The sequence below is a fragment of the Chrysemys picta genome, chromosome 2 (genome assembly GCF_011386835.1).
Source record: "Chrysemys picta bellii isolate R12L10 chromosome 2, ASM1138683v2, whole genome shotgun sequence".
In the NCBI taxonomy this organism is placed as follows: Eukaryota; Metazoa; Chordata; order Testudines; family Emydidae; genus Chrysemys; species Chrysemys picta.
This window is the reverse complement of record NC_088792.1, coordinates 105,616,942-105,626,195: the sequence shown is the minus strand read 5'-3', so window position 1 is coordinate 105,626,195 and position 9,254 is coordinate 105,616,942. Positions and strand designations below refer to the sequence as shown.

Below are 9,254 nucleotides of genomic sequence, written 5' to 3'. Positions count from 1 at the left end.
ACTTAGGCCTAGTGCAGGAAGGCTTCATTGACACTTAGTGGCCTTCCACCCTCCCGAGTTACCTAGGGTGAGGCCTAGTGACGTCAACAGTAGTTTTTTGTTCTGTTAATATCTGATACCAACTTTTCCCTATTTCCTTTAGCTCTTCATTTTTTTTAAAGGAAAGAAGTAACATCATCACCACTTTTATGCAGCAAGGCACATGCAGTAGTGCATTGTGTGTGTGATCTGCTCTCTCGGAAACACCCCCTCCATGCTGCTGATACTGAGCTCGCGCTGGCACTGCTTTCACATCAGCTCAGCCCCATTGACCCCCAATGGAGTAACTCCGGACTGACACCCGAATCGGGCCCTTTGTTACACTCTCACCGGGTTAGGCGCACGCTGACGCTATACGAGGCAGCAGAGGTGGGAGGGGAAGAGAAAGGGAAACGGAACTGGGTTGCCTGGGGCCGGGCTTCCCGGAGAGGTTGGGCTGGGGCGGGTTTATTTTGCTTCCAAATTCAGGGCGGCTGCCGCCATGCGGTTTCGGGCCAAGATCGTGGACGTCGCCTGCCTGAACCACTTCACCCGTGAGCGGGCTGGGCTGGGGGGCCGCGGGTCTGCAGCAGCGGGGGTGGGAGGGACCCTAGGGGACGGGACGGGAGCCTGTCTGTGGGGAAAGGGGCAGAGTGAGCTGTGGCGGGGGCTGGGAGATGGAGTGGGAGGGAGATTACAAACCCTCATGCCCCCTGAGTTTTCAAATCTCGGTGATATGTGCCGCCAGATCCCCTAGCCTCTCCCCGTCCTGCAAGGAGCCATGCACCCCCCCTAGAGTGACACGCGTGAGGAGGGGAACCCGGGGCTGCTTTGCAAGCACAAGAACCATGGGCCTCATCTTCCTGGCGGCTGCTGTCCTGGTCATAGAGTGCTTTATATCCCAAGCGACTAAACTGGCTGGTTTAGAAGACAAATGTCAACCCCTGTTTACAGGGCAGTTTAACACCTGGCCCTTGTATAGCACGTTGTATCCCAAAAGCCATTACCTAAGAAAGGTGTCACTGTCTTAATTTTACAAATGGGGAAACCGAGGCACAGAGCCCTGCAACAACTTGCCAGAACAGCTCAGTGGTAGATCTGAGAATATTTGTCCATGTGAGATATTTCCAGGGCATGTTGCACTGTAACATGTAGGCACAATTATACATAAATAAAACAAGAATTAAAAAAAAAACATAGACCATTAGTCTGTGGCTTGTTCCTATGTTCCAACAATTTTGCTCTGTAATCTTTCACTTTTGTTTGTTTATGTGTTTGTTTACTATTTGTGGTAATGGTAGCACCTATGAACCCTAAACAAGTAGTCCTCTTGCAGAGCAGTATACAGACAAAAAATAAAGAAGATAGCTCCTACCACAGATTTCTCACAGTTGAGATGTCAGACAGGATAGGAAATAGCTGACAAGACAAAAAATAATTATGTGCAGTGTAGTTGTAGCTTTTTAGTCCCAGGATATTAGAGAGACAAGGTGGGAGAGGTGATATCTTTTATTGGACCGACTTCTGTGGGTGAGAGACGCAAGCTTTTGAACCACAGAGCTCTTGTGTGGCTTGAAAGATTGTTTTGCTCACCAACAGAAGTTGGTCCAACAAAAGATACTACCTTACCCACCTTGTCTCTCCAAACAAAATAATGATGGGTGTGGGGTTAAACCAAAACAACAGAATTTAACAAAATATCGAAATTTTGGGTTCCCACTTTCCATTGATTTATCTATTTTAATAATGGTCTTTCCAGCTGAACTGCAAACCACAACCTTGCAAGCAAAGTTGTTTTGTCCTGTGCTAGAAGTTTTAGGAAGTCATTTATTGAAACTTTATCACATAGGAGTGATCAATACAATTGCAAAACTAGCCAAGACGTGCACTCTACGCCTTACAGTGGACAAACTTTACTTCATCCTTACTGATAAAGTGGCAAATGGAGGGGTCAGCATGTGGTGTGAGTTAAGTCAGGTACGTGCCAGAGAAATAGGCCGATACTGCATAATTAACAGTATATGAAACATCTCTCAATGTCTTTAAAACTAAGGTGGCTGTTCTAAAGGTTTAAGAGGGACTTCAATGGTGTATAAACTTTTGCAGGAATGTATTTCACCAGCAATCAAAAAAGCTAACAATGTGAGGAACTATTAGGAAAAGGATAGATAATAAAGTCAGAAAATATCATAATACCACTATATAAGTCCATTGTATGCCCACATCTTGAATACTGTGTGCAGTTCTGGTCGCCCCAACTCAAAAAAGATCTATTCGAATTGGAAAAGGTACAGAGAAGGGCAACAGAAATTATTAGGAATATGGAACAGCTTCTATATGAGGAGAGATTAAATAGACCGAGACTGTTCAATTTACACAATGTGCAAGCAACCTATGAAACTCATTGCCATGGGATGTTGTGAAGGCCTAAATCATAACTGGGTTCAAAACCGAATTTGATGAGTTAATGGAGGATAGATCTGTCAATTGCTATTAGCCAAGATGATCAGGGACACAGCCCCCATGCTCTGGGTGGCTCTAAACCTCTGACTGCCAGATGGTGGGACTGGACGATAGGGGATGGATCAGTATATAAATTGCCCTGTTCTGTTTATTCTCAGTGAAGCATCTGTAACTTGGCCACTGATGGTAAACAGGATACTGAGCTAGATGGACCATTAGTCTGACCCACTGTGGTCCTCCTTATGTTCTTAATTTACCCATAGAGAATGTATCTTTATATGGCTGAACTTTTCTGTTTCTAGGTTTCAGAGTAGCAGCCGTGTTAGTCTGTATCCGCAAAAAGAACAGGAGTACTTGTGGCACCTTAGAGACTAACAAATTTATTAGAGCATAAGCTTTCGTGGACTACAGCCCAATAAATTTGTTAGTCTCTAAGGTGCCACAAGTAGTTCTGTTTCTAGGGTGACTTTCACATATATTTTGGCTCAGATTTTGTGTGTAGTGGCACAAGTGATAAGAATGTTTTAACCTCTCTGTTTATTAATGGGAGGTGGCATGTAAAAGTCTGAAGTTAATAGGTTAAGCACTGAATTTACATGGGGTCCACACAGCTGGACCTTTATGCCTGCAGAGTCTGTTTTGTAGCATACAGAACACACAAAGCAGAGGGAAGTTTCAACCTGTAGACAGTCAGTTCTGAATATATGGTACAATACTTTAATTCTGCTTACTGTGACTTGCCGTATTTTAAATGTAAACAGTTTTTCCTCCCCTCTGTTTTTTGTTTTTAAAGGGGAACTTCTTTGATGAATTCCAGATGGAAGGAGTAGCAGCAGAACACAATGAAATTTATTTGGAGCTGACACCAGAAAACCTATCAAGAGCTTTAAAAACAGCCCAGAATGCCAAGACGGTGAAAATCAAATTGACTAACAAGCACTGTCCCTGTCTCACAGTAGCTGTGGAACTGGTAAGAGCAGAAATGCTTTTTAAGTGCCCTTGGGAACAATGTAGTAAATATTGTGCTGTTCCTTAAATCTAATAGCTGATTTTAAATTCATATATCTCCTTTCCTGGAATAGTCTGAAATGCTGCTGGGAAAAGAATCTAATTTAACTATACTGATAGGGGCATGCCTTCTTTTATGCTTGGAAAGCACCTAGTAGAATGTGGGTGATACTAGCCAGGAAGGGAAAGGGAGAATAAAATATTACAGAATGAGTTACAACAAGGCAATGGCAAATGCTTCCATTCTTCTTTCCATCTGCTGGGCCACGTTTTACCCTGATATATACCTCTTGCATTCCCATTGAAATCAGTAGGTTACATAAGGTAAAAGGGCAAAACTGTGGCTTTTTTAGTTTTGTTTTCTTTTAATTTAGATCTGCCCCATTGAGGATTTTAATATTACATTATGTTGCTGTAACACCATTCACTAGCAGATCCTAAGTTGTTTTACAAACATTAATTAATTTAGCCTTGCAAAATCCCTTTTAGGAAGGGAAGTATAATTATGCCCATTTTCTGGCACAGAAATCTTAAGTCTTTTGTCCAGCGCACATCACAAATACCTGGTAGAGACAGGATTAGAAACCTGGTCTCCCTGACTACTAATTGTGCTCCTTAACCACAGGAACTTTTATTTTTCTCTCTCAAGCCCTCGTTATCGAGCAGTAGTCGCATTGTGACACATGACATTCCAGTGGGAGTTATTCCCAGAAGACTGTGGAATGATTTCCGAGAGCCCACTGTACCAGACTTTGATGTAAGCAACCTTTTTTTTTTAAGTCACTATTGAATGCACAGGATTGGGGTGAAACTCTATAAGCTGCGTTTGTTGTTATATATATTTTAAAGTTTAATATTCTTTTTCCCCCGCTTGAAAAGGTAGCCCAATTATTGTCACTATGAGGTGTGTAGATCACAGATATCATTATAGATGTTTCTTTTTCTGGATACAAGAGACCACATAACTTTTGGCAGAGCTATCATCAGATTATTTGTGTTTTTTACTCTTCAGTAAGCAGCCCAGGTACATTAGTTTGTATGACTGTATTCTTATAAGGTACAGATCCTTTTGTCATGAGCTCTACAGCTATGTAAGAAAAAGACCTCTGCTCTAAAGAGAATACATTTTGTATGTAGTTTGTGTCTACCTGCTCACCATGTCTACTACACTAGATGTACAAAACCTTTCATAAACAAGAGGAAACTAATGGAGTTTTGAATTCATGTGGCTTGTAAATAACTGGGATGAATTGTGTTCTGTTTCACCAATGTAACGTCACAGTAACTCCACTGAATAATTAAGTTACTTTGAGTTTAATAGGCGCAGAATTTTTTTCCCCTTCAGCTCTAGATGTTTCTTGTTATAACAAAGCCCTCCCCTCCTGAGTTCATAGGAATGCTCATCACTGAGGAATAGAAACTCTGATGCATATTTTGAAAAGTTGTTTGGGTTAGACCTTCAGCTGTTGACACATAACACAGATTAGGAACATAAAGGGAAAAGAGTATATAATAATTGCTCCTTCTCAAGTGTTGTGAACTGCTGGGAGGGCAGCATGCTGGTCTGAATGAACCAATGATGTGATCTGGTAAGGGAAGTGTTCTGTTCCTTGGTAGTTCAGTGATTTATTTCAATTCTGTTGTGCACCCCTTGCTGAATATTCATTAGATAAATACAGAAGTATCCCAACCCATCCCATCTATTTCACTCCATGAAATATTATATCACAGTGCTGTGTATTTTATTTTTAAATGCAGTTGATGTGATTTTTGTAGGTCAGTATTTACTTACCAGTGCTGAAGACCATGAAGAGTGTTGTGGAAAGAATGAAAAATCTCAGCAATTGCATTGTAAGTTAAAATATCTCTCCTAATGCCTTGAAAAAGGGACCAATTGCATTCCTTACGTAGAATATTTCCTTCTCACTTTGTGTAGTGATCCCTTGTTAGATCTTGCAAGCTAAGCATGCTTGGGCCAGGTTAGTACTTCGTGGGAAACCTCCAAAGAACATCCAAGTGTTGCACAAAGTGATGGGATTCAGTGTTACTGTTATTTTACAGGGCCTAAAAGTACACTGTGCGCTTCACGGTAGGTAGTACTTTTCCTTCTGAATCAGTACTGAACCGTTGCTTCAGTGTGATGTTAAAGAGAAATGAGATGCCACAGATACTGTCTTTCAGCTGAGATGTAAAATTGAGTTCCTACTTGGGTTGTAAGAGTAAATGGGTTAATGCTGTCTTATTGATCAAATTACAACCTGAGCCCCTCATCCTGCAAATCCTGATGCATATGCTTAAATGTATGAATGTATGTAGTTTCATTGATTTCAATGGGAATATTCATTGGCACAAAGCTAAACATATATCTGTGTTTCCAGAATTGGGGGCCTAGGATTTACCTTTCGACCTGTCTAAGTTCTCTTAGTAGCATTTCAGCTATAAATTGCAATCTTCGTTTCTTAACCGAAATGGTTGGCTAGCATTGCTGAGCGCGGTTAAAGGTCTGTCACATTCCATACTAGGAATAGCAGCATATCAGTGTTGGATGAAATGATCCTTGTATGTTCCATTACTTTCCACTCAGGAATGTTGTGTCCCTTAAGTATTGTTTGTTTTTAAAGTGCTTTGAAATCCTTGGGGGGAAAGTGCTCTAGAATTGCATAACACAGAGCTTGCGTTACAGAAAATTTTTAGTTCTATGAGATAAGAATTATTTTGATTACAGTGGTAGGAGCTCATCACTTCATTCGTTCAGATGATATCTAGGCACAAAACTCATCGTTGCTGAAAATTTTCTCATGTAGTCCTTCACTTTCAAAAGGATAAACATATCTAGAATTATCCTCTTTACAACTCTCTTGGGCAGGGTTATCTTTGATTTGTCTGTAAAAGTGTGATCAGCATTGTGAGAAGGATCCATGCAATGACATAATACCCACATTAGAGTAAATGGCAACACTCCATCTACTTAAATGGTGACGAATCAGTCCTTGTGTGCACGGGATAGGGATCATTTCATTCACTACTGACTTGCAGCCAGCTTTCCCTTTCATTTTTCTAAGGTGGTATCTAGGAGCCAAACACAACAGATGTGACCTCTAAAAATATTGGAGAGTGAATGAATTTCTCTGCTACTACACAATGCCAGCTCCTCCCACCCCACCACACCTCACCCCACTTTTCTTTCTCGTCTCCTCTCTAATCCCCATCAGATGTTAGTCATGGTCAAGATAGGTATTGGGTGAAACCTTAAGAAAACCCAAATCTAGACTAAACTTTTCAAAAGCACTTAAATTCCATTTTTGAAAAGAGGACTTAGGAAATTAGATTATGCCTCACTGAAAGTCTATCGGATTTAGGCTCTTCAGTGCATAAATCACTTTTGAAAATTAGATTTAAGCTCCTAAATCATGTAGGCACTTTTTGAAAAGTTTACCCCTTGTATTTTATCAGAATATAGTCAGGTTTGAGTTATGTCTGACCACCCCTGCTAAGGAGTTTAGTTTTACATTATTTATCTCCTGCTGCATTGTCCCTTTGGAGCATAGCTGTTGCAGAGAGTGAGACACTGTGAAATAGCTGCAAGGTTTTAGACCTTGCCTTGCCGACTAGGAGTTTGAACTCATTTCAGAAGCAAGGAGAGAGTTTGTGGAGAGTGTAGTATTATCAGTGTGATGTGCTCATATTGGTCTTGGTGTTTTTGAGGTAGGCTGATGCAAGCTCTACGAGTTGTACATTTACGTTTAATTTAATTATTTTCAGAGTGAAAATGTGATTGACAAATGACTTACTTGTATTGTAGGTGCTTGAAGCAAATTTAAACGGAGAAATGAACTTGAAAATAGAAACCGATTTAGTGTCGGTCACGACCCATTTTAAAGGTCTTGGAAATCCTCCATGGGGTAAGTCTCCCGCTTTGCCCCATCCAGATGTCTGTTTTATCTTACTGTGTTGGTTTTGGTACTGATAAACATAACTCTAAGGGCTGATCTTGTTAATACCTGGGAAAATTCACTCTTCAGAATGTTTTAATAATTAACATGTAGTCAACACATTTTAAATTCAAATAAAATAGATGTTGGCAAAATTTTTTTTTTTTTTTTACAGTTTTAGTTTTTGGAGCATTTGAGTTTTAATAAACTAGTGAAAAGAGTGCAGTTATTAATTTTGTAAGAGAAAAGGGATTTAAAATTATAACCTATTTACATATAAACTAGTGCATACTAACTAGAGCTGATACTCATCTTGTGAGTGTACTTTTGATACAAAATCCGCTTTTATATCATTTTAGTATCAGAGGATGGTTCGCAAAATTCTACTCAAGACAGAGAGCCGGAAAGCATGGCTGAGGCACGCATAGACATTCGGAAGCTCCTGCAGCTACTTGCTGGGCAACAAGTAAATCCCACAAAAGCCTTGTGCAGTAAGTTCAACGGCTCTGACTTCAAGAGAAATTTATTCAGACTGCCATTTTCAGCTTTTAGGTGGCCAGCTGGAGACATCTTAGAAGGCCCTAAATTTCAGAAAGTGCTGAGAGTCCAGCTTCTGCAATATCAGACCTTTTTAAAGTGTCTGAAATTGGCATCCAAAATCACTAGTCATTTCTGAAAATTTAGTCACGTAAATTTGAGCGATCAAACTTATGCAGATGGTGTGCCTTCGGAAAGTCCAATCCTGCCCCATGGCAAAATTCTAAAATCTCTAGAAAATAAAGGGTAGCCAGGATACCTAGGTTCTTTTCTCAAGTGGTTTCCCAGTGTGTTCAAGGCTATTTTTCTAAATCTATTTAAGTGTATGATGTATGCTATCAATGTACACAGTCACTGCTCTTGTATGTTGAGACCTAAATGTGTATTGCAGCCACAGGCAGATAGAAATGGCGCGTAGGATTTTGTATCACATTCAATACAAGTTTAGACCCTGCTGAGAGGAGGATCCTGGATCACTGCTGCATTATGCTGAAGCAGGCTTTTCCTCTGAAGATGACAGAGCTTCTGCCTCTCCTATATAGAAGTTGCACTGTGTTACGTATTTGTGCCAGCCTTCCAATTGGCTTTATGATGTCTCTTTTACAGATATTGTGAGCAAAAGGATTGTTCACTTCATTTTGCTTCATGAGGAGGTTTCCCTTCAGTACTTCATTCCAGCACTTGCATGAATACTCTTCTACAGCTCAGCAGTTCTGCCATCTGAGGCCTTGTCTACAAAGAGTGAAACAAGCATAAAGAGTGGGGATTTTGTGCATTGATGGGCTCTTGGTCTATAATATTTAATAAGTTGTGATATATTTTATATTATATATATTTATAGAATTATTGTAAGAACTTGATTCCCAAGAATATTATATTTTTCTGTTTGATTATATATTGGATTAAAGTGAAAATATACGGAAAGCTGGCCCCTCTAGTGTCGTGGGCAGGGAAATTGTAGAAGCTCCTACACAGTGCTGTTCACTCCACTCAGTAACTGAGCAAGTAGGTGAGTGAAGATGCTGTAACATGAATGTCTCTTCAACATGTCATAGGCAGGCATAAACACAAGTTCAGCTCAAAGCACTTGGGGTTTCTTTAGATGAGGCAGCAACGTGGGAATATCAAAGAGAGCTTCTTGGGGGATCAGGGTAAACACTCTGAAATAAACTCCCCTGGGAATTAAGGGCCATCGCAAGCCTCACCACCTTCCACTCCATGGGCAAGGTGCATTTATTTTATCTTGCCTTTTACTATAAACAGTTGTGTGTATATAAAAATTGCAAAAGATATTGG

At 40.4% G+C, this 9,254-nt stretch overlaps 1 protein-coding gene across 1 annotated transcript; it reads left to right on the top strand.

The window, feature by feature from the left end:
• The first annotated feature begins 415 nt into the window (after positions 1-415).
• HUS1 (HUS1 checkpoint clamp component) lies at positions 416-8,882 on the top strand. Its single transcript, XM_005278557.5, has 8 exons — positions 416-572; positions 1,868-1,995; positions 3,275-3,451; positions 4,139-4,246; positions 5,266-5,340; positions 7,292-7,391; positions 7,781-7,912; positions 8,565-8,882. The coding sequence occupies exons 1-8, from the start codon at positions 521-523 to the stop codon at positions 8,645-8,647; spliced, it is 855 nt and encodes a 284-aa protein (XP_005278614.2). The 5' UTR covers positions 416-520; the 3' UTR covers positions 8,648-8,882.
• The last annotated feature ends 372 nt before the right edge of the window (positions 8,883-9,254 follow it).